This window comes from Vidua chalybeata, chromosome 17, assembly GCF_026979565.1.
Source record: "Vidua chalybeata isolate OUT-0048 chromosome 17, bVidCha1 merged haplotype, whole genome shotgun sequence".
Taxonomy (NCBI): Eukaryota; Metazoa; Chordata; class Aves; order Passeriformes; family Viduidae; genus Vidua; species Vidua chalybeata.
The window spans coordinates 6,569,362-6,594,852 of NC_071546.1; the positions used below are offsets into that span (position 1 = coordinate 6,569,362).

General features: G+C 41.7%; 1 protein-coding gene and 1 long non-coding RNA gene across 9 annotated transcripts in view; one reads left to right on the forward strand and one right to left on the reverse strand.

Annotated features, from left to right (window-relative positions):
• The window catches only part of EYA2 (EYA transcriptional coactivator and phosphatase 2), an 89,096-nt gene that overhangs the window by 30,853 nt on the left and 32,752 nt on the right, over positions 1-25,491 (forward strand). For 4 of the 6 annotated variants that reach the window (XM_053958974.1, XM_053958972.1, XM_053958976.1 and 1 more), the window contains exons 2-6: positions 7,331-7,449; positions 9,310-9,354; positions 11,107-11,155; positions 11,754-11,896; positions 15,229-15,345. In XM_053958974.1, the coding sequence (XP_053814949.1) occupies positions 7,341-7,449; positions 9,310-9,354; positions 11,107-11,155; positions 11,754-11,896; positions 15,229-15,345 (463 nt within the window). In that variant the 5' untranslated portion in view covers positions 7,331-7,340. The remainder of the gene's footprint in view (positions 1-7,330; positions 7,450-9,309; positions 9,355-11,106; positions 11,156-11,753; positions 11,897-15,228; positions 15,346-25,491) is intronic. The other 2 variants (XM_053958973.1, XM_053958978.1) reach the window with 2 other exon arrangements.
• On the reverse strand, positions 18,127-24,213 carry LOC128796925 (uncharacterized). 3 transcript variants are annotated; one of them, XR_008433935.1, is made up of 6 exons: positions 24,180-24,213; positions 23,782-23,821; positions 23,559-23,676; positions 20,893-20,999; positions 19,627-19,786; positions 18,127-18,357 (listed from the first exon to the last, which is right to left on the reverse strand). It is a non-coding gene; the product is annotated as an uncharacterized LOC128796925 (long non-coding RNA). The 3 variants fall into 3 exon arrangements; XR_008433936.1 differs by lacking the exon at positions 24,180-24,213 and adding an exon at positions 24,049-24,150; XR_008433934.1 differs by lacking the exon at positions 24,180-24,213 and adding an exon at positions 23,904-24,022.

The following is a 25,491-nucleotide window of genomic DNA, read 5'->3' on the forward strand; positions in this document are numbered from 1 at the left end:
GGAAAACAGCACCTGGAGAAGGCAGTAGTGAAGCCCTGCTAGGAGGAGGAAGAACATTTATTTATCTGAAGACACCCTACTTTTTTTTTTTTTTTTTTTTTTTAATTAACAAGTCTGAGCCAAAAAAAGAAATAGTGTATTTAAAGGAAAAAAAAAATAGTATATTTAAAGAAAAATCAATGAAAAGCAGACTGGAATAGCAGGTGATGAAGCCTGGTGAAGCAAGTCAATGCTTCTGGAAATTCAGGACTTCCAGGGAAACAAGGCATGCAATTATTTGTGCCGGTTCCAAGCACTGAAAAATCTTAAGGCTGACTTTCCTTCCAAAAAAGAAAAAATAAAAAGTTAATGTGGCTCAAAAAATTCATGAGACAGGAATTTTCATCTGTTTTTCACTGTCTGGTCTATGGGTTAAAGCAAGACAGAAAACTTCCAGTGAAAGTAAAATTTTGATAAAAAAGACTGTCTCATTCAAAGAAAAAAAAAAAAAAAAGACAAAACACAGAAACCATGTGGGGAAAGATTTTAAAGCTGATTGAATACTTTGGTTATTTTTAAACAATAGTGGTTTCAGAAGTGTGAAAGAATTGGTCTATTTTGTTATTTTTTCTCAGTTATTTTTCTTAAACTTGTTTAGAATTAACACTTTTTTTAAAAAAAAAAAGAGGAATTAAAAAATCTCAATGCTAACCAAACATTTTTTTCCTTACCTATCACATAACTTTTGTCTTGTTTCTCTTGGCTTCATCCTTAGCCTGAGGTAACACGTGCTGGAGGCAATGCAGCTCTGTACCCCCACCCCAGGGCTGGGCTACAGCCAGAGTGAGGACTCCTCTTCCTTTTGTGTCTGAAACAGGCTGGGCAATGATAAATCCAGACAAGTGCTGCTGCTTTTATTGTGCAGTTACATCAGTAAAAAGCAGCTCTCAGGAGTATAAACAGCCCAAGGCATCTGCCCTGCAGGTCACCTTGAAAGGATGTCTTGTCATCGAGGCTGCGCTGGCAGTCCTGGACGTGAGCATTAATGCCAGCCCAGGTTTAACTGCATGCCTGTTCAGGCTTTTCCTTCATGCATCTATCAGATGTGCTTGTGGCTGAACTGAGACTCATTATAAAAGAGAAAACAGGGTCGTGGCTTTCACCTGCTGAAGCATTTTTGAGTTTTTGAAATGGAACAAAGAATCTATTATAGATGGAGAGAAGAACGGCCAAACAGAGTGGGGAGGAATGTACTGACAGAGGAAATGAAATTACTTTCCTCTGCTTTTGAAATGTGTGGATAGAAGTAGCCAAAATCTTCAGTGTGGGAGATTCCCTATGATTATACCATGTGGAAGGTGGCTGCAAGATAATACTGTTTTCTTTGCTTATGAATGATTCCTTTATTTTTGTACAGGAGCAGAGTAAAATTGGGAGCAGAATTTTGCTACCAAATGTCCTGGCAACGCTGCCTAAGCTACTATGCTTCCCATGGAGTTAAAACAGTAGAAGTTTTAATTCCCAATGAAAATTAATGAGGCATAGCAGGTGCTTTTGAAAATTTTATCCATATGGGAAAAAAAATTAATCTTGTATTTCCTAGGAATGAATTAAACTCAAACTTTTCAGGACTGGGATGGTTTTTGTTTGTTTTCTCTGAATCAGAGTGTGAGAAAGCCATCTTTAGATTTTTCTGCATGTGATCCACTTCTGAAATAAAGTGGGGAATCAGACTGTCATCTTTTTAATGATGAATACCACTGGAATCATCAAGTATTTCTTAGCAATCTGCACCATTTTTCAGAAGGGTAGAAAGATGAAAGTGGTTGATCAACTAATTAAAACCAGATAAAGTCACGGAAGCAAGACACAAATGTTGCTCTTGCAGTTCGGCTGCAATCTCCGTCTCTACTCCTCCCCTTCCCAGCAGAGCTAAAAGCAGAGGATTTGGCTTGTACCACTCCTGCCTAGGGCTCTGTGTTGGCATATGCATATGTTTAGGAAGAGCTAGTGGTTTAAGCTTGTATTTGGCCTCCATCCAGATACAAGTAAAAATTCTTGAGAAGATCACCGCATCAGATTGGTGCAGGGAGCATAATTTCTGAGAAACCGTGCAATTTCTCACTCCCTTGAAGAACTTGTCCTTTCCACTGTAGGCTCTGGCAGGTTTTTCCCAAGGGGAGGAATTTTGGTTTTTTCGCCTGCAGGGCTCCTACCTCTTCAGTTCCTTCACTGATGACAGATGCAGAGCTCATTCTCCTTTTTTCCCACACCCATGCCAGCTTTCCCCCCCTTAGTGTCTTTCACTCCTGACTGTCCTTTCTGTTGCTGAGATGCCCTCCTGCAGACTGCTGTCATTTTGGGGAAAATGCTCTGCTCTTCCTTGCACATACTCCCTCTGAAATCTCTCAATCACTCAGCCATTGAGTTTACCCTGGTACCTCATACTACCCAGGTGTCTTATTTGCTGAAAATGCCTTGAAAGCTCTCCTTTGGATGTTTGGTTTTTTTTTTTTTTTTACCATTCAGGTACATTTTGAAGCCAGAATTCTGTCTTCTCACCCCAGAAATGGAGTAGAGATGAGTGAAAAGTGCAGATTCCCAGGCACAAGTCCACTGCCTCCATGGGGAGGATGGAAGTGCCCTGAGCTGCCTTTAGTGTATTGTGGGGAGGATGTTAATAACAAGTGGGAGCACACTGGGAGAGGACTGAGGTCCTGCCTGAGCAGCCGAGCTCCAAGCTTTGGAAGGAGACTCCTTGATCTGTTGCTGGTGCCTTCTGGCTTGTCAGCTGTGCTGGGCAGAGCTGTGGTGAGGTTCCATCTGCCAACAATGCCATGGTGGTTTCCTGTTCCACCCTTTCAAAATACGATCCATGGAGTTCTCATCACCTTGCAGACTCAGTCTGAACACTTGATGCCTTGAGAGGCTGCCTAGAACAGAGGCTAGGTAGTGTTAAAGGAATAAAGTAGGGATTTATTAAAAGGCCTTTGAAGGATACTCCTTGGGCAGTACAAGAGCCTGGCCGGGGCTACACCCAAGGTGGACGATGGGTCACGAGTTTTCACACTTGTATAAGTTTTGGTCCATTATTGGGGTTAATTGTCCAATTACAGCTTCAGGTCCCATCCTCCCAGTTTGCTCTCCTCAGTTCCCTGTTGTTTACACTTTTTGGGCCTGAAGCTGCTATAGTGCCCTTAGTTCTCAGGCTGAAAAAGGATTGTGTTGTCTGATTAAACTGTGAGGAGAACTTGCTAACACTCTGTGTGAAGTTCAGAGTTATGTACTAATGCAGTACAGAATCTGGAAAATATGAAAGCTAAAACTGAAGGCATCACACCGGGTCCCTCCATGGCATTGGACACCCATTTTTGAGTACTTTGCTGGAGCGAGATTAGATCAGTCAGGAGTTCTGTCTTCAGCACACGTTTGACTGCCTTGACTTGGGTCTGGAATCACTGCCTTCAAAACATCACTGTAAAAGAATAGGGGATTTGCCATTGCCCCAACACCTCAGTCAAAAATCTGAAACCTTAAATTGTTTAATCTGGCATTCCTAGCTTCATAATGACTGAAAAAAAAAAAAAAAAACCAACTTATATTTCTATTTTCCCCTCCCTAAATGTTAGAAAAAAAGTTTCTGTTTTTGGCAGAGATTTTGCGGGCTAACTTTCGGGGCAAAATACTGGGGGTTTGGGTAGGGGATTCTAATGGAAAAGCTGAGCAACAAATTCACACAAGGTTCTTCTTAATTATAGAAGCCAAAAGCTCTTCCAGATGTCTGTCAGCCCTGCATGCTAGATGCTGCCATCACTGGTTTTAATAAAAGCTCATATTCAGCAAACTTTATTACTGATTTACTGTACACTGCTTAAGCCAGAAAATGTTTTTTCTCTAAAAAGAAAACAAAGACCTGATATTTTCATCAGCTGCACTCCAGCATGTCATTTACTGTGTTAAATACCAGCCCTGTTCCATTATTTGACTGTTTTCTGTAGCTTGCCATCATTAAAACTGGAATTTCAGAAACTCTTGTCAAGAAGTCCATAGGCAAGAAATGCACATGAATAAATCAGTAAATGGTTCGTGCAGAGCAGGCAAAGCCACTAACAGCACTCATACGTGACATGCACAACCAGACAGGCAGTTCTGTGAAAAGTTACCTGTTTGTACATGCAACTAATACAGACTCTAAACTGAGAGCTGAAAAAACAGGAAAATATGATGTGACTTGGTGAATACAGAAGTGAACAGAACAAAGCCAGTAGAAAAACCATCAGGCAGAGAGTAGCTAATGCAGTCTCTGAACAATGGTGTAATTAAAGTGCATTAATCACTATAAAAGATCATTTCCCTTTAAACATCTGCTCCTGTTCACTTGGCAACAGCCTGGGCAGTGTCATGAATGATGGGGCTTTGGATTATGCTGAAGGGCATGTGTTATCTGAGAAACAAGGTGGAACAGCCCCAGCTTGACAGGATCTGGGGCAGCAGTGCTTTCCCTCAGTTCAGGGATAGCACGAAGGAAGTGTAAGGGTAAAAGAAATGAGATGGTGCTCAGAGTGGAAAGGAAAAGCTCGTATAAAATGGAACCTCACCTTCTCAGCCATGCAGACAAAATTTAATTGGGTACTAGTGGATTTGAATAAAGTAATTCCTTAAATCCTCGGAGGAAAAAAGCCCCTGTCCACCCTGCTGCTTTTCAGAGAGCCTTAGGAGCTGTAGCTCGTACCTTGTTCCGCCCCACAGAATTCTTCCTGAGCCCTTTCTCTGGGGCAGCCTGGCTGTGGCAGCAAGAGAGTGCTGGCTTTTCTGGAGAAAGAGCTCTGGCACAAGTTCAGTGTGCAGAAGAAGGGTTGTGACCATCCCTTGCTGCCCTGCAGTCTGTGCTTCGGTACCAGATGGAGCAGAACTTCCTGCAGTGCTGAGTGAAGCCTCTCGTGAGCTGTGTTCTGAGTAGAGTCATGGATTGCTGTTTCAGCTCTGTCACTGGGCTGTGTCCCTTGGGTAGGATTTTTTTACACCTGGGGACTATTTTTTTTGTATCTTTGCACACATCTGCCTCCTTGTTGCATTTCCACGCCGTTGGTAGCATGGGCACTGGCTGCAGGTACAATTGGTGGCCCTGTGCTTCTGCATTTTCAGTTTGTATCTAAGGCAGGGAGGGGGAGCCAGTTGTGCTCCTCTTACAAGGACACATCTGAAGGTGGAACCCTTTGAGACCCACTAGCAACAAAGATGCAGCTGCAGAGCAAGGCTGATTTTTATGCTGCTCTTGTTTCCTTAGCTAATCTGTAGCAGGTAGCACTTGGGGACAAAGGGATGACACAAGCGTTGGACCCTGAGCATTTCTACCACGCTGGTCATTCATGAGGTCTCCTTCATGGCACCTACTTGGGAAGCCTTTGGAACTGAGGCTGTGTTGGTGATGAGATACCCACATGGATTTCCAAGGGAGGCAGACAGATCCCACCTGGAGAGAAGAGGATTGGGGTTGTGGACACTGTACATGGTTATGCCTCTTCATGCCTGTTTTTGGTAGTTCTGTGAATTCACAGAGGGTTCATGTTTTTTTCTGTCTGGGCAGCTGCCAAGTGAGAAAGTAAAAATGAATTTAGCTTTGGTTTTGCTGTTTAGTTACAGGTGAAATGATCTGGTTTGTGCTTGTTCTTAACAATACTTGCCCTCCCTCACACGGACTTGCAGGCTTTATAAAAAGGACTGGGGAGGTTCAGATAAAAAGTATGTGGTTTTCTGTTTCTCAAAGCTGGTAAAGCCATACAGGGGTATTTAAACAGAAAATCAAAACAAACCTCTTGGCTTCTCCCAGAAGCACATAGATTGCTATTGCAGAAGCCTGATTTCAGCTTTATGTGCTGCTCTCTTTAACTTTGGGGTGTTGTAGGTGTGCTGTGGATTGTTACCAGCCAGGTGCTGCCTGCATAGTCCAGCTCGGGGAGGTGCCAGCCTGGGAGCAGGGATGTGCCAGCTGCCTTGGCAGGCACATTCAGTGATGAGAGAAGGGAAGCCTGACCAAGCTGCAGCCAGGATCCACTCACCACCAAATTCCCTCTGTCCAAGAGCACAGTTATGTTTTCCCCTAACAGCCCTAATTCCACCCACTGACTTCCAGGGAACTGAACTAAGGTTGTGCTCTATGTGGCCATGGAAAGCAAAGAACTACACAGAATCTTTGAGTTCTCTGTCCATCATCTGTTCTGGCCTTGAACCAAAAGCTGCAGGTTTAGTCTTGGGAAATGCAAATGGGTTTCTGTTGCATTTTGTGTATTTAAAAAGAAATAAAGACAGTTAATTGAGAAATTTAGCTCCAGGTTTTCCTTGCCCAGTGGGTTCTTCAGTTCTAGACACAGGCATTGGTTGCACAGGGAACAAGGGGAGAACATGATGGGAGTGAAGGTTTCAAGGAAACCTGCCTTGCGTAAAAGGAGTTGTGCAGGTATCAAATGTGCCAGACCTCATTGTACTCACCCCATTGTCTTCACCAAAACTTGCAAACATAGGTGTGTAAATCTGTGCACTTAATGACAGATTTTGTACCCATCCAAAACATCCATCACTTCCAAGGGAAGCAAGCGGCTGAAAAGGTCTGCAGGTATCACATGAATTGGAAATGTGTGCTCAGGAATAGACCTATTGATTTGATACATAAGGTCTGAAATAGTGATTTAGTCCTTGTTTCTGGACTGTTTAGGTAATGCAGAGGTTGTAAGTTTCATAGTGGTGTAGGTCATGTGCACACATGAAGAATTCTGTTTTTCTTCAGAGATGTAAGTCCTAGATGTCGTTCATTTGAAGTTTTTGGTTGCATCAGGGAAGGTTGCTCATGTGAGAGGGACTGTCCTTGTATCACTGCCACCTAATGGCCGGGACGTTGTAATGGGGTGCCTGGTTTGGGTGTCCCCTGACAAACTGATCCTGTCACCAGTGCTAACTTTATTACCTTGTCAGACTCGATAATGATCTTAACTGCCCTCAGCTTCATTTTCAGCCTGTTACAGTCTGTTCTGCAGCCTCACTGGACACTGCTGTGTGTATTCTTGCTTTGATGGCATATGAGAGATCTGGAATTTAGTTTTTGTATGGCAAAATCCAGGAAGAAAGGGAACTCATTAATCAGATGGGTGTAATCTCCAAGGAAGCAAGTACTGCATTTTAATTCAGCATTTCCCTTTGATGAAAACTTTAGTGAATGTTATTATGTGGAATTTATATGAAGCCTGGGTTTAGGTAATCAGCTTTAATATTTATACTCTTAGGGAAAAAAAATTGAATCATTAGTAAGCATGCATAATTAATGAATAAATTGTATTTTTCCTTTGTTTTCCTTCAGGTATAAGGAAATGCTAGATCTAGTGATATCACCCAGTCTGACTGTAAATAGAGAGTGCCCTGACAGACTGAAGCTTAACCTTTCTCACATTTATACCACGGCTCCAGATGACATAGAAGGTAGGCTGCTCTTCTGCTTGCTGTTTGCTACTTTAACATAAAATATGTGAATATATGTTACCAAAGGGAGCTGGCCACTGCAAGGCCTCTGCTTCTGGCAATTAGTTCTACAGTGTAGTGAGCAGCTGAGATTTTTGAGGGTTTTTTTTTTTCTGTATACTCGCCAGTTGTGGCTGAATCCTTTAGTTCCACAGTGGCTTGAATGTAAATGGAACAGAAATATTTAATATGTAATTATATATCTGTGTATAGTTGGTGCCTGCATTTACACACGTGCATGTGTAGATTTTTGTTCCACTGGAAGAATTGCAGGTGTAAACTGTCTTTTGTGTAGACCTGGTAGTTTTTGCTGGAGCCCCAGTGGTGGTGTGAACATGAGCCCTGAGCTTTGGTGGCTGTGCTGCTGCTGCTGCTGTTAAGGTGTGGGGGCTCCCAGACCCAGAAATGTATTGAGCAGCCTGAAAACCTCCTGCCAAAGCAGCTCTGTGCCCCAGTTTGCATTGCTCTGACACCACTGCTGCCATCCCCAAATGGTCAGCCCTGCTGGCCTCTGCTCTGGAGTTTCACATTTGGCAGGTACCAGGGACAAATTCTTTCAGTGGTTGAGGCTCTGATGGAAATTTATCTGCTCTCCTCCTTCACCCCCTTACCCCATCCTACTGTTCAAGTGAAGGAAACAGAAGAATGTTAAATCTGCTAAAAAAATTATTGGCAAGTGATGCAGCTGAACTAGTTCTTGCTAGTACAATCCCAGCTATTGTTTGCTGCGGTCAGGATCTGTCAGCCTTCCTGTTAGAGGGGAGGTAGGAAAAGGCACTGGCTATTATGTTTTAGTCGTATGTTTAACCCTTCATTTAGAGGCTCTTAGAAGGCCAGGAGATGTTTTGTTTGCATGTTTGCTCAGGCATTAGGAATTGCATGGTTAAGTCACGCCCATCGTGACTGCCTATTTACAAGAGCAGTAGAAGGAATAACAGCCTAAAGGAAACATCCTTTTAAATGTTCCTGTTTGCAGAAAAGATTAGAGCTAGAAATGATTTTTAGGTCCATCATTTTGTAAAAGTCTTGGTGCAGGAACTGTTTTTTGTTATGTGGTATAAATAAGAGCCAACACAGGAGCTACTGTTGGACACCACTTTGCCAATGACAGTTCACATTGATTTGTTTCTTACAGAAATATTATGGTGTTTTTTCTACAGAATGATCCCCTGTGCTACCAAGATTGTGCTCTTCCCCTTGAAAATAGTTGTGGTTAATTTGAAGAACGGGAAAATACTTGTGTGTTTGACAATTCTCAGACTGACAGAGCTCTTGATGTAATAAATGCACACAAATTTATGCTCTGTATTACACATAAAGTATTAAATTTAGCAAGTCCAGTCATAGTACTTACTCATTTAGATGTCCATGTAGCTGTCTGGCCTGTTGTTTTCATGAGTGCTTGTCATGAGATGTGCAGTTATATCAATATAATTTTCAATATAATTGAATTATTATATATATAATGTATAATTTGCACATTTTGCCTGTAGCATCAACTTTGCCTTTTCTTGTCAGTGACAGTAGCATACTGCATATTCACACACAGTAAACTCCTACTTGGCATTCTTGGCAAACTTATTTACTCTGTACCAAAATCAAAAATTTGAAGCTGTGGTGTTTTTCGAAGAGAAAAGAAATGAAGCTTGTGCTCAAACTGTTCTGCTGTTTTTTTGATGTAAAAGCCATTAAGAATTAAAGAAATGAATTGCAAAATGTCTATTTCTTAAGTGCAGTTCTGTTTGGTAATGAGTGACAGAAATGGTGTAGTTCTTGTTTTCGCAGTCTGAAAATCTAATTTTCTGAACTGTTGTCTTTCAGGTAAGTCAAAGCAAATTTTTCATAGTGAGTTTGAAAGTGACTCAGGTAAGCCCAGTTTTGGATTTAAACTCAGTCTTTTTTCTGTGGATGCATAAGCAAATAGATACGTGTGTATAATATCCTTTGTGAATAATATGTGCATTTTTATAACACTGACCTTTGTCAGTATTTTAAACTAAACCTCTCTGCCTGTTTCTTGGGAAGTAGGTTACTGTACCACATTTTATAGGTACAGAAAGCAATGTAGGGTTGCAGGTGGGTTTTACTTTTCTAAGGTGTGGGAGGGCTGCAGGGGTTTGAAGAAAGAGTCTTTCTGGTTTTGTTTCTGTCAGTGATTAAGGTGATCCTGTTAGTGATTAGGCATGTAGAGCTTTCACCATTAATTATATAAATTGACATTCTAAAAAAAACAATGATACCTAGTAATTCATATTTTTAGTAAGAACTCATGATGATGCAATTTTTATTGAAATTTAGTCTAAAAAGTTACCAGATGAAATGGCAGTGCTTTTTTAAATAGTTTGGTGTAATCTCCGTGTTGTAGTGTAAAATAATCAAGCCATGTAAAATGTTAGGAAAAAGGGTTGTGTGTGAAAGAACAATTTCAAGAGAGATCTAAATCAGGACGAACAGACATTTCAGATGTGAGCTCGCTGGATCTTTTTGGTCATTCTGTCCATGTTTACAGCACAAGTTACCCAAAACCATAGGACTGTTTGCATGCATTTAGACTTTATATGTGCTTGCATATTTCATTAAATGAAAAATGGTTTAAATGTTTCATTTGCCAGCTGACCAGTGTCTGAACAAAGGAAGTTGTGCTGGTTTGGTCACTGAGGGTGGGTGGAGAAGCCATGTGCAGTGAGCCTGGTGTGTGCATTGATGCAGCCAGGAGACACAGAGGCTGAATCAGGTGTGGCTTGTCATTATTGATGATTGTGAGAGTTTTTTGGCATTTGTAGTGCTGAATTAATGACAGCTCCAGCCTGGAGCCGAGGAGCAAAGTTTGGATGGCACTTTGGAGGCAACCTGCAAAATGTACATGGTGGTATTTTGGTGTGACATTTTCAGTACAAGTTGCAGGTTTTAATTTAGCTTGGTTGGTTGGTTTTGGTTTTTTAGTTTTTAATTTGGTAAATATAAATTTATCTCTGAATAAAGCTGGTGGCACATTTTGCTTTGGTAGTGTTACAGCACACAATTGGTTTGGTTCATTAGAAGGCATCTTGCACATATAACTTGTATGATAGGTTTTCTACTGATGTAATTTTTTGATTGCTGGTAGTTCAATAAGGTATGCTATAGTTAACTCAAAAAAAATTCAAATTAAGAAGATTTATGATGTTGTATTTTTAATATTTACTATTCTTTGATATATTTTAATGGACATTAAAGAAAGTGAGTCATGGCCTAGAAGAGTACCAAAAAAAGCTAGAGATCAAAATGTGCAGTGATCTTAAATCACTTCAGCAATCATAGTATTGGCTTATATAGCCTTTAGCATGTGAGTCATTGCTTCAAAGCCCAGCTTCACGACTGATATCAGTCCCAGGAGAAGAAGAATCTGGTAGTTCAATCAACTGGTATCACCCTCAATTATAAACTAAATCTGTATTTGTTGTTAAGCAGAGGATATCTTTCTTACCTACCTCAGTTTGGGACTATTAACCAAAAAATAAAAAGTCTTTTGATTCCTGTATATTTTTCTCAAACCAGCAGTGGTAAAACCAATTGTATCAGCTTGGCCACAGAACAGAACACAATGAAAATCTAAGACCCTTTAATTTTGTTTTCCAGGCAGCAGCAAAGCAGCACCGCAGTGTCCTCTCCATCTGTACACCACAAAGTGAGTTCTCGTGCCAAGTGCTGTAATTTAAAATCCCTGTTTTGCTGAACAGCCATTTTGTGCAGATTTCTGTCACCTTAAAAAACACCTGCCCTGAGCCCATCCACCTGTTCCCCCACATGCCTCTGGCACAGGGAAGTAGCTGTTTCTTAATCTTCTTGGATATGGAGTGAAATAAGGTTTGAGGTACTGTGAACTGTGCTTTTGAACCCCTGGGTATCCAAACCTTATCAGTTTGAATACTGTTGTGTTTATGAGTGACCACAGAGGGGATGTGTCAAAATGTCTGAGGTTTCCCATCTCACTCACTTGCTCGGCAAACTTAAAATGAAACATGAAAAATCGGTGTTGATTTTATTTTTTTAACTTGCATGTATTTTCCACTGCCTTAAAGTCACCATGCATTTAGGTGGCTTAATCTGATAGTTCATAAAACAAACTTCTGCTTCAGTCCACTCAGTTCCAAGCTCCCAACATATTCAGCATCCTGTGTTGAACGTTATTTTAGCAAGATGTCTGGAACTGTTCTGCTTGTGCTCTAGAAGATCGTGTGCAGTAGCTATTGCCTTAAACCCTTCTGTTTTCTTGTTCTGAATAGACATTATCCCCATATAGTGGCAGTCCCGTCCTTCCCCACGATGGCAGCCTATGGACAGGCTCAGTACAGCACGGGAATCCAGCAGGCTGCTGCCTACACTGCCTATCCCCCCCCGGGGCAGCCCTACGGAATCCCCTCCTACAGTGAGTACCCCAGAGTCCTGCGAGGGCATCGTCCTCCTGCTGCTGGCAAAATTGGTTTGGAGTCTTTACGTTTTAGACGGAAGTGTCATTTGTGTCTCAGCAACGTTGTCTTCTTAGGCTTAGAGGAAAGTCTGACTTTAAAAGTGTTGGGTTTCCTTTGAACTGTATCAGCTTTAAACTTATCAGCTTGTCAAACCGTGGGTTATGTTTTTGCAAACTAGGTAAGTTTGGAGCTAGTCAGTAGTAGATTATGAGAAATTCAGGTTCAGTAGGATGTGCCACTTAAGAGCAATAGCTTGTGAGTGTTCCCATGATTCACTGTCAAGACAAAGTACAGTAAATATGATATTTATGGAAACTACACTTTGCCATCCTTGAGTCTTCTTAAGGTTTCAATAACACAGCTACTTTGAGAAAAATTCAGTGTATATTACTACACAAGAGCCAAAATGCAGAGCAGAATGAGGCATGGGTGAGATGTTACAAAGTACCTTGGTTTTGGAAGACAGTTTGTGTTTAAATGGGCACTTACTGGCTATATGTGCAGTCAACATTTCTAACCCCAGTCAGCTTTGTTCCCTGCTTTTCTGCACAGCCTTGCCAACAGCTGTGGGGAGACAGTGCTGGGCAGGAGCAGCTGGGGGATTCGCACAGGGAGCTAATTAAACCAGCACTCCTGACAGAGGAATGCCTGCTAAACCAAGCCTTAAGTGTCCTCAAGCTCTGCATGGAAATACTGAGCTCTTGAGGAAGCTGAAATTCCTTTCCACTCCTAAAGGCCAAAGAGATGCTGCTCGCGTTTAGGTACAGCTCTTTAACAGAAAGCTTTGAGCTTCCTGCTTCTGGCTAGTCCCATGAGGGCTGTCTTGCACCATTAAAATGGCTTCACAGTTTTGTTTCCTCTCCTGTTTTCTCTTGTGCTCCTTAACACCTTTGTTTACTTGGCAAATACAGTATCTCTTCACAACCAGAAGTTTTTATACAGACAAAGCTTTTACTGAAGGGAAATTTAGTGCAGCACTCTGGAAGGCTGGGGTAGTGGCCTTGGCAGAGCCAAAGCTCTACCAGGATGATGAGAGGACTGTTTTGAGACCCTTTCTTGGAGCTATTTGTGTTTGCATCAGCTGGCTGACTTCCAAGGAAAACTCTGAACAGTTGTCCTGTTAGAGCAGGTGAAAGCAGAGCCATTTGCTACTGCCTAGAGGCTTTAGGGCATACATGTGTCAGGCCCATATGCTGCTTATAAATCCTGTGGGTGACCTCTTAGCATCCTTGAGCAGTGATTTCCCTCCCCCAGCCTGTATACCCTCTCTAAGATACTCAGCTCAGCATATGAAAAACTCCACCTGGCTGACAACCAAGAACAATGAAGCACTATTGTTTTTAGGCACAAAAAATAAAACTCGGCCAGTTCCTAGACAAAACAGAACATTATGTGGAAATTAATTTGGTGCTAAGGTATTTTGCTGTCTGACAACAATTTTTAGGCTTCCAAAGAGGCCCATTTGCTGAAGATTAATTGTAACTGGGGTGGGCAGGTTGAATGGTGGCCTGTGGAGTGCTGATGGAATAGAAAAGCACGGGGTGTTGGGAAGAGGGGCTTCTCTGCACATGCTTCTCTTCCCCAGCAGTGATGAAACCCCACACTTGCACCAGCACTTGTCCCCCCACTGCCCAAATAAACTTCTTGCCTTTCACAGTCATCTTGTTATGAGCTTGTGCTCAAACTGCATTGCAGTTCTTCTCACCTAAAGCTATAATAAGTGATTTTTATTAGAGAAAACTTTATCTGGGAGAGCTTATTCCAAACCTGAGCAAGCACAGACTTGCTGCTTCTTGTTAAGCTAGAAATGAGCATGCTTGGGGTAAGGCACCTGAATTCAACTTGTCTACAAGTTTGTCTACAAGTGCTAAAAGATGACAACAGCATGGAAAGTGTGTAAATCCAATGCCCAAACATCAGCAGGGTCTTTGTTTAATCCCTGCACCCAAGGAGTGTCCAGTGACCATCTTTTGTTGTGCAAATAGGATGCAAACGAGGGAAGGATCACACCCAAAGGATTCATAATATGTTGCACCTTTGGCTGTTTATTTTAATAATACAGCTTACAATCTCAGCAGCATCTCAGAATAAAATATCAACTCCTTTCATTACCAGCAAGGGTTTCATCTTGCAATGTTTAATTCAACTACTGCTGTTCCTCTGTAAATTGTCAGTTTAATTGCCTGGTTTTAGAAATGAAAAGATTTTTGTGGCTTCAGGGCTTACCTATTGTTCCTGAACTGTATGTTATATCCAACTGAGTAGATGATAACCCTCCTGTAGGACTTGCCAATAAATGTTTTGATACCAAAGCTGGAAATACAATGCAAGTAAAAAATAACTCTTTTGAGAACAGAAATCTTGAGGTTATTTTGCTGAAGGTCCTGTTCTATTGTTAATCATTGCTTGCATCTGATAACTCTTCAGGAAGTTTATGTGTCAGTGAATTTCTTCAATTCTATAACAAAACTATATGTTCATAAATTGCTTTTGAGAACAGTATTATTCATGGTTGTTTACCCATGTTAGCAAAAGTGGATTTGGTTGTGGATACAGGATGTAGCTGACTCAAATAAATTAATAAATCAGAAATAAATTTGTGATGCATTTGTTTGGCTGTTAGGAGACCTGTTTGGGTAATGCAAGTAATTAAACACACACACACACACACATATATATGTCTATTTATAGATATATATATCTATATATAGATATATAGATATACACACATATATATAGATATATATATGTTACTGTTGAGTAGAATCGACAGAGACTTACCAGAAGGCTGGTTTGCACAGTAGCTCACTTGACTTTGAAATTTTCTCTTTTATACACTGTTCTGATACAGACAGACTAGATTGGTCAATTAATCAATACATTTCACCTGATTGGCTAATTAACAAAATGCTTTTCTTATAAACAATCTTTGAGAAAAACAGGAAAACAGAGAGTAGGAAAACAACACCTGCAGGTTGTTTATAAAAATAAGTTATCATTGTTTATCTTCAACTCCCCAAAGTCTCACAAGTCAGTTCTGGGAAAACTTACCTAGTTTTCTCACTCTCTGACCAGGCTGTCACATCTACATATATACATATAATATATATATATATGTGGATATATGTAAGATATATATATGTGGATGTTACATATGCGTGTGAAAGAAAGTGTGAAAAAGGAGAGTTTGTTAGGTTAAAATCCAGCTGAGAAATCGTTCATTCCTGCACTTGCCTTTTGTACCTCTGTATGTGACAAGCACTCACGTTTTGCTCTTGGCTCCCCAAAGGCATTAAGACAGAGGACAGCCTGAGCCACTCTCCAGGGCAGAGCGGCTTTCTCAGCTACGGCTCCAGCTTCAGCGCGCCCGCGGCGGGGCAGGCGCCCTACACCTACCAGATGCACGGTGAGTGATCAGGGTCACCTGGGCCACCCACAGCCCCGTGCTGGACCAATTCTCCTCCTGCCAGTGCTGTGGAAAGCTTGTAGGTGCGGGCAGTCAGCACAGGGAAGGGGGTAAGTCGCTGCTTGATCTGTTTTGCTCATCAAGGCATTGATTTCTGGCTGAGGGACTGGATTTAACAGGGTTATGTCCTAACAGAATGTCACCTGTGATCAATATAAGCTTTGTCTTTCTGCAGAAACTATGTTTTCTTTTTCTTAATTAGTTCTGTGATTGCATACCTGGGATTGTTGTGTTGGTGTGAGTTCCTGCTTTCTGATGGAAGCCAAACAAAGGTGGTTTTACACTTCATGCAAACAGTCCTGTCAGCATTATGCTTCCTTCTGCCTTATGCTGACCTGAACAAACTGCTCTATGCTTAAACTGCTGCATAATCTCCCTGCTAGTATTTTTTAACAGCCTGATACTTTAATACTGAGAAAAATGAATGTGACTCTGCTTGAGGAGAGACGAATGCACACGAGGATAAAGCTCTGTGTTGGCTTTGTCCATCCCTCTGAGATTTTCCAAGGGTTGGAAAACCAAAGAGGAATTGCATGAGTTTCCCAAAGTCTTATAGAAGCTGTTGAAGGGGAGAGAGATCACTTTGCTTTTTGATATTGTTGAGGGTTTTATGCAAAAGGCCCTTTTGTGACATTATACTTACCTGTTCCCCTTACAAAACTGTCTTTTAATTCTCTTAATTCTTCTCAATCCTGAAAGTGAAAGGTGGACATACCCATCCACTTTTATTTTAAGTCTGAGACCAACTAAAATCCTAAACAGTTCTGAAAACAGAGAAAACAAGGTAAAATCCATTTTATTCCAGCTATTATCTAAGAAAGCTGAAGACTAAGAGTTGACCCGTGTCTGAGACTTCACCTGCTGGTTTTCTTAGAGCATGTTATGTCTAACACTAAGGTGGTTTTTGAGGCTTGAATACCTCATAGTGCATGCTGAAGACACCTGTGTTGGATTTGGCAACCAAACAAAAAAAAAAAATAAAAAGGAAGCATGTGGGTTTGGGGTTTTTGGTCACTTGGACTTGTACAGGTTTCACCTGTCCTACTTCCACGTGTGCTCTTTTGAGAAGGCAGACTCTTGACTTTATTAGGACTGAGGTTTTTAAGGTGTCTCCATTGTCAAGAGGTTTAGACAAGCAAATTTTGTGTATCAGCACTTGAAAATTACACTTGCAAGCAGCAGTGGCGCAGCCATGAGTTGTACCGAGACAGGCTGAGGAGAGCTCTGTGTGTGAGCATGAACGTGCCCTAGAGCCATACTGAGCTATTAGGTAAAATCACTTCTTTTCAGATATTTATTCCAGGAAGATCGTTTCAGCCAGCTCAGTAAGCCTTTAACGCAAAAGAAAACAGTTTCTGCAAGTGGCAGGTGCTTTCTTCAAGGCACAGGGAGCAGGAGTAAATGTGTCTTCCTGTAAACAAATATTTCCACCCTTCCTCTGCTGGCTTGTGAGAGGAGCAGTCTGAAGCTCCCTGACTGTATGGTTTATTTACCTTGCTGAGTGCTAGTGAAAGGTTTGAGTGAGGAGCCAGGAGCCTTCCTGTGCTGAGTGCTGCTGAGGAATGTGGGCTCAGGGCTTTCCCACGCCTCAGCACTTGGGGGTGGGGAGGTGATCGCTGCCTGTGCCACCCAGCTCCAGGGCCACTGGGACTTTGCTGCTGATGGGCTAGACCAGCTGAAAAGGGCAAACTTTTATTGATATATTTTTATTAAAAAGTTCAGGGGGGCTTTAAGAGTCAAGCTTCTAACTCCCAGTTCAAGGACAAAATGCTTTTTGCATCATGTGGGAAGAGGGATCGTGAAGAGGGTGATGGTCAGGGGCTCAGCAAGAAAAGGTACCTCCAAAGGCTGCTCAGTTCTCTATTATAAAGTACAAGGGAAAAAATTCTTTTTTAAGCCATTCTCTGCAAGTATTGTAGTGTTAATAGCTCAGGTACATAAGTGAAATAAGTTTGTATTGTTTGCCTCCACTGAGGACCAGCTCCCAGAGCTGGGATCTCATCTGTAGGTGAGGGTGGGTGGTCAGATTGTTCAGATTGTGATTTCTCCTCACTGTCCCCTCAGATATGAGTTACAGCAGCAAATAAATGCCCACTGTAAGTGTTACACCACTCACCAAGGAATAGGCAACCTCTTGGGTGACAAATTTTTGTCTCACAGGGCTGTAGGACAGATGCTGTCCTTCGGTAAGTGCCAGCGTGGTTGGGGCTGGTTTGTTCCCTCTGGTGTTTGTCTGGCAGCAGCACTGGCAGGCTGGGATGCCTGGGAGGCTGTGAGCAGTAAATGGGCCCTCTGAAGCCAGATTCTGTCCCTGTTCAGGTCTGTTTGTTTGCAGTACAAACACAGGTGATGCGGGTGTAAAGGGGCAGCAGTCAGCTTTTCATCCTGATCTCCAGCTGTCAATTGTATCCCGGTTCTTGAGCGAGAACAGGATCCACTAAAGAGTGAGAATGAAGTTATAACATCCTTTTGGTCAGTAAGTAGTAAAGAAAAAGAGCTATTTTACAGCCAGCTAGAAGGGGAAATCTATTTTCATGCTTCCCTAGCATGAAACTAAATTAATTGTGGAAGAGTTTGTTAGCCAAATAGCTAGTGCAATGTGTCACACATACATACAAATATAGAAGATGAGATTAGCAAGTTCCATAGCTCATAAAAATGACACAAAACCATATTGCAAAGGTCCCATGGATTGAAATAAAGATTTTAATTGCCAAGTAACAGTGGATATCATCAGGCTTCAAGTAACATTCAGACTGAAATTTGGTATTCACATACTTGCTCTGAAGGAGTGACTTTTTTTCCTCTCTTCTTTTTCTTTTTAACCTGTGCTGTGTACAGGGTTGTTCCATGTCATTATTGCATTTAGAAAATTACTTGTTTCGTAATGAAGACATCTGAAATATGCATGTGGACAGTCTGGGGATGGCACTCACTTTTAGAGTCTTGAATCTGGAGAGGAGGTAACAGCTTGCATTAGATTTTTGCCTTTAAAGTGGTAAATTTGTCATGCTGGGAAAGAAATGTTTCCTCAAGGTCCATTTCATTTCTTAATCAATCCTCATGTAAGTGTTCAATTACAGCACCAAATCACCAAACACCCTGGGCTTGATGTTAGAAATATATTTTTGCTTTTTTTACACATTTTTCTAAGTTTACATTTTCTGACAATTTAGCCGTTCAGTGATTTGCTCAGAATTCTGGTAAAATGATTATTATTCAAAGATAGAAATTGAACATGAGACACAAAGATTATCTTCCAGTTCTGCCCCCCAAAATTTAATGTCTTAACTGGCAGCTGAGGAAACTGCTTCTTGCTGAGGGTGGGGGAGAAATCTTTGGAATATAAGAAACTTAGCATTTAGTGAGCTATGTAAAATACAAAGAGAAAATCCTGCCAGCACATTAGCTAGCCCAGAAACCCATCAGCTCTGCAGAGAGTGCAGTAACAGCCAGCTTATAGAGCATTTCCTGTGGTTGCAAGAGCATGTGCTACCCCTTGATTGCACATTAGGCCATCTCTTCTCAGCTTGTCATTAATTCCTAGACAATGCCTTGTTCTTCAGTTATAATTGCTGAAATGACAGCTGGCATGCAACTATGAAGTTGCACAACAGTTAAAACTGTGGCCAAAGACCACTGTGGATGCTGTTGTTGGGCAGGAAAAGATTTGACTGCTTTTTTGGGGTTTTTTAATATCCAAATCTATCTACCCACAAAATACTTTTTACATTACAAAGGAAAAATCAGTTATGTAACAAGGATAACTTTCCTTTGCCAAGGAATTGCAGAACATTGTTGAGCTTGGGACAGACATAAATTTGGGACCAAAGACCTATGCAGTGAAATTCTTTGCTACTGCTGAACATTTGTTTTCTTTGCAGAGCCCTTCTGATGAGCTGTGAAGTAGTGAATGAATAGAAATTAGCATTTATTTTGTGCAACACTGATTTAAAATGGATTAATTATATATCTATTTCTTATGTTTGTGGAATGATTTTGTTATGAATTGTTCTCCTGGCCTGAGAACAAGTAAAATCTGAATAATTAATCAATTAAAATGTTATCTTATGCTGAAAACATTTTGACCCTTGTTGATACCTGGATAATCTAGACAAATTTTTTTCCAAGAGATGCCATAATTTCTTGCAATTATGTGCCAACTTGTGTGTTAAAAATTCAATACGAGGTCATAAATACCAATTTGGTGTGAACAGTTACCTCTGCCTGCATGAATTTTGCAAAGGAAGTCCATGTTTAGTTTTAAACTCGATTCTTGAAGTACTTGGTGATGAAAATAGTGATGAAATTTCAATCTACACCTGAGAAATATGGATCACACTTTGGCATCCAGATCATGAATCCATGTGAAGTCCCAAAACTAAAGGAAAGAAAGTGAGAGCATGTTCTCAGCAAACTGTCACTCAGATGCCCTAGATTGATAAAATGAAAACCTCAGTAGAAAAGGAGCAGCCTTTTTCAAAAGCTTCTGCTTCACAGCTGGTTTGCATTAATTGCAGTCTCAAAGCGTGGCAGTAAAGTTGTGCTCCACTCCGTGGTGGGTTCAGCAGGGAAGGGCCTCTCTTCAGGAGGGGTCAGACCTCACTTTTTGCAGTGTAAATACAAGGTTCCTCAGAATAACAGCACAGTCTCCCTTTCAAAGATTTTTAAACACCAGGGGCTGACTGTGCTCCATTTACTTTGTTTTAAAACGAGCTGACTTCCAGGAGAGGGAAGTCCGTGGGAGAGGCAAAGGTGTTGACAGTGATGCACTGTAGGCTGCAAGGATCTGTGCTACTGCTACCCAAGGGGAAAGCTCTGCTCTACCTCTTGCCATTTAATGGAAATTAAATATTAACTGGTACAGTCAAAACAGGAATCTTCTCTGAGGCAGAGCTTTTATTTTGGAGGTGTTTTGTGTCTCCTTGAGAGTTTTGTGTGACTTTGGCATCAGGCTTGCAGAGGTGGCAGTAGGGAGATGGGAGCAGCTGTGGCAGTCATGAATCAGAGAGAAGCAGTAAGGTAGGGGCAGTAGTAAAGGAAAATACAGAGAAAAGTTTGTGTGGTGAGAAAGGGGGAATCTACAGAGAAGAAGGAAGTGACATTTCCCTAACATGCTGCTTGACTGTCTTGGGAGCATTGGTGGAAGTCAGATAGAAATCTCAAAATGTGGATTAATGAGCAAAATCAACACAGAAAACAGAGATGTTTGGATGTCACAGAGACTTCTCTTTGTGGATTTTATTTTCATTGCTTCTGTAGGATTTAAAAAAAATCCAAAAACATGATGGTAGCAGCTTGGGAAATCATGAACTTGGCCTTGATTATTCAGCTTACAGTGCAATTGGCAAAGAATATGCTAAAATGTTATGGAAGCTGCACTGAATAATTGATGCAGTTTACCTACTGATTTTGAAAATATCTAGAAGGCAATAGAAGAGCTAGTGTAAAGTTACATCTAAAAATCTGTATCAAGAAACTTCATACCTGCATAGTCAAGCATTTGAAGGTTAGGAAATATCAGATTCATGATGCTGTGCAGTACTGGTACTGCTTTTGTTGTATCTCATCTCCAAGCACTGTTTGAGGTAATGCTGTGGTGGAAAAAACAGAATTCAGCCAATGGATGGGACACAGGGATGATGTTTGTGGGGAAGTTCAGCCTGACCCTGCTTGAGTCAGCACAGGCTGTGCAGCTCAGGAGTTTCTGAACTGCTCTGCTGGCAGTGGATAACACTCTTGCATGAGCCTTTTTATATGTAATTTGGATAGCTCTTCTGTTTATATTGGCAGGGTTTAAACACTGACATTTCTGCACTGCAGCACTGTGACCTCTGGAACTGTGGGAATACCTGTACTCTCTGAAGAGGGGCCCATTGAGTTATCACAGATAAAAAGAGGAGGATGACAATTTGACTTAGAAAGTCTCTAACTGGCAGATTTATTGATGCTGACAAGTCATTACCAGGACAAAGATCACTCTACTGTTGTCAAGTTTCTTACATCTTTCTCTGTTGTGGCTGTTCTCCTGGAGCCCCTGCAGTACTGAAGCAGTGCAAGGAGGCTGGAAAAGCCTCAAGACCAATGCCTGGATCTAGAGTACTCAGTTGAGACTTACAAGGATCCTAATAATGGGTGAGAGAGTGGAGATGTGCTGACCAGCTCCCTCTTTTCCACTGGTATTTGGAGATTTACTTTGCTCAAGAGGAAGAGAATTGCTAGATAATAGCTGTGCTGACAGGGCAAGGTTTTATCCCCAGTGGGATGACAGATAGATTTGACTATTCAGGCTATTCAGATTTGACTGCTGACCTGGGAACTGGAGCTTCATGGACACTAATTAGCATAGGAGGTGGCAAATCCAGATTTCCTTTATCATGTCTTGTCATCCATCAGTGAAGGATTGTGTCCAGGATGAAACTGCAGCTGGGAGAATCTATTCTTTGGTGCCCATGGAGTCACCCGAATAAAGTCAGTTTTGCTGGTTGTTTTTTTCAACAAGGTATTACATAGAAACAGTCTATATCCTTGCTGTAAGGATGTTCCCTTTTTGGCCCAAAACATTTCCTTATGATTTGTTTTTCAAGACAGACCAGTGTGATTTCCTTCTATAGCTGTGGCATTGCTAGATAGAAGTGGTTAAGAACACTTTCTCAGAGTACAGTAAAATCTAACTGCTTTCCCATGGTTCAAATCCTGAGAGTAACTGTAAACCATCCCAGCACTTTCAGCACTACTGTTGATCTGGATTGAGCTATACAGATGACCAAGCTCAAAAGGATGGTAAAAGCCAGGCTCTTAAAGCTGCTTTGGTCATCACTTATTAAAGCTCTTTGAAGCTCTGTGGGTTGAGTACTCCCAGGAGCAGGGGAAGAGCTTCGACTCAGAAAAGCTGAACTGTGAAATGTGCTTTATATCACCATGCAGAGTGCCCTCAAACACCTGGTCAGGCTGACAGGACTGCATGGGATTGTGGTGGGAGACAAATGGATTTAGTTAGAATGGGTTTTGTATCTGGGAGTATCATCTGCAGGAGGTGTTCATATGCTTTTGGGAGCAATGTCCTTTACCAGACACTGCTGCTGTCAAGTGGTGTAGCATTGTAGAATAATACTTTACATCTAGGTTAATGCAGTGTGCTCTTCCCTGCACTGAGCCCTTCCAGACAGAAATACAAGACTTTTTGGGCAAGGGTTCATTACACCTAATGGCAAACAGTTGAGCAATCTGCTGCAAAGTACATATGGGTTGAGTTTTTCTTCTCCTTTAACAGGTCGGACAGTCTTGAAATGCCTCCACAGCTGACAACCATGCAAGGTTTTATGAGTCTTTTTGCCCAGTAAATGCAGGCAGATGTTGTAGGATTTGGAACCTTACAAGGCACTAGAGTATAGCTGGTGGGAGGTAATTTTGATGAGTGCTTGACCTCTCACTAAAAGTGTAGCAGCTTGGAGAAGGCAGTATTTACTGCAGGAAACATTAGCTTGTCAGAGAGCTAAAGCACTGCAAAGAACCTCTCTGAATGACCATGGAAGTCTTCAGGCAGATGTTGTTCATAGCACAGAGTAAAGCACACTGTGCAGGGAGGAGGACGGGGGCCTTGTACCACTTCCCTGCAGTGCTTCCTGCAGGAAAACAGCCTGGTGATGTCAGAGTGCACAGGCCATTGTATGCAGGCTTGTAAAATACCATGCAATTCAGCTGACCCCTGCAGGCATTGATTTTATTAGTCCTAAATGGTCCTAAATCCTTTGAGAGAACTCTCTGTGGAACCATTGTGCATTTCATCTGAGTTAGAGGAAATGCTTAGGTCTGAGCTTCCTCATTCTGTTTTTTGGGAGTTAAATCATGACACAAAGATACTCAGAAATGCCCATGGTAGCCACCCTCAGTGTTGCATCTTTTCAGTGTTCCTGGGCTCCCAGTTGCTGCTGGCTGCCCAGAGAGCTGTGACAAACATTAAAACTGTCCAGCTGTGTTGAACCTGGCCATCTCCTCCTCTGACTATTGGGTATTTCATTGAATGTTGGAAGTGCAAACCATCTGTTCTTCTAAATAGAGCAGCTTATTCTCTTTTGAGCAGTACAGGAGGCTTGGAGAACACCTCCCTGTTGTCAGGGCCCCTCTGACCTGTGAAAGACAAGGACACAAACCTGATTTTTCAAAGCTTGCTGTGGTTTTGATCTGAGCTACACCACAGGCCCATCCTGTCTTCATAATCACCACTCCCTAAGACACCAGGATTCCTGTATCATACTCTGCATTCATAAGCTGAAAAAAAAAAAATTACTATTTTTTTTAGCAATGCCAGAGCTTAGTTCTGAATACACTGAAAATAACCATGAATATTCCTTTCTTTTCTTTACTTGCTCTTACCTGGCAAGGAGGGGGAGAAATGCAGCCTATACTGCAGTGACTGAAAGACAGATGTAGAGGGTGAGAAGCTGGTATGAAAGTTTTTGCAGGCCAGATCACGCACCATTGAAATTATCACTGACCATGGCATAGGCTTTTTGGGAACGCTCGAATTAAAACGTGAATGAAGGGAAAATAGCAAATGAAATCCATCTGTTTGAGAGCAGGAGTAGAACATTAATCAGCTCACAAAGAGTTTTTCTGTACATGTTGCCCTTGGACACTCACATAGAGGAGGGCCACATCTACTTATCAAGGGGAAATCATGGCACTGGCTCTGCCTGGCATTGGACGCCTTTCATGCGGTGTCTTTCCATGAGAGTGTGTTTGTGATAGAAATACTTCACAGGAACACTTACAGTACCACACATCTGAAGAGCTGTTCCACTTCAGAGTTCAGATTGTTTTATTATGAGCTAAATGTTCTTTAAGCTACCTGTGAATGAGGGCATTGTGACATTTAGCAACTGGCTTGATTGAACACAGATGTGAGCCATATTCCATATGGAGAAGATCCAAAGGGGGAGATCCTAGGCTTGTTTCTGATTTGCAGGGAGTTTGGATGCAATTACTTGGCATTGAGCTACCAAGATAGATGGAAACAAATCGCTTGCTCCCACCTCTACAATATTGCAAATGTAAAACCAGCCTCAGTTCTGAGTGTGTGTTGTCTTCAGAGGTCCATGGAAAAAAAACCCGTATATGTGAAAGCAAAAGTCCTGTAGAAATAGGCAGAAATGAGAGGGGGCAGGCATTCATGTACATTGCTTACCAAGGGGCTTCCTAGAAATGCCCCTTCCCACACAGCACCACTTTCAAACTTCATTCCAGTCTTTCTCTGAATATTACAAGAAGTGCTATTACCTGGAAAAGTGTTTGAGGGGAAAAATGGTTACATGGGAAATAGGGCTAATTTGCAGTATCTGTTGATAATTTTCCAGTTTCTTGAGTATAAAATTTACTGGTGCAAAACTGAAATTGCACCTGGCAGAATTCATTTTGTTGTGGAAGTGTTTATTTCCTACCAACAACTTACTGAGGAAAAGCAAACATTTGGGGCTGGTTCTGGTATGTGTTCTGAACTGCTGAACTCTACAAGGCTGCTCACAGAAATTGTGTCCTGCAGGCCTCATTCTCTGTTAATGGAGAGAGAGGGTTTATCTCTGTCTCCATTGCCTGTGGCACTTGTTTGTTTTCCTGCCATTTGAACTGAGGGTGCATCATTGAAAACATGGTCTCTCCAGTCTGCCCTATGAAGTGGAACAGGGTCTGAGCTATAATAGTCCCCAAAACAAATATTGCTGAACCTGAATATTTAAGAGCTTTCTTTTCCGTGCAGATAATTGATTTTTTTTTTCTCCCTTCTTTTCATCCTTGTTCAGCTGGGAAGAAATTCCAAGTGTTCACTGACTTTGGTTGTCCCCAGTGTCCTTATCTGTAATTATTCTGCTTTAACACTGAGCTGCCAAGACATCCTGAGCTTAGCAGCTCTCAAGGTGTACTGCAGGGAGGGCATTCAAATCTCTGAATGCACTGCTGGAGGGCAAGGAAAAGGGTTGTGTTTGATCTTAGTTAGACAAAGAGTGCTGAGATGGTAGTCCTCCTTGGCCAGGATACAATGATGGGAGCCAGAAGAAGAGAAAAATCAAGAGTTGCCAGGTTGAACTTCAG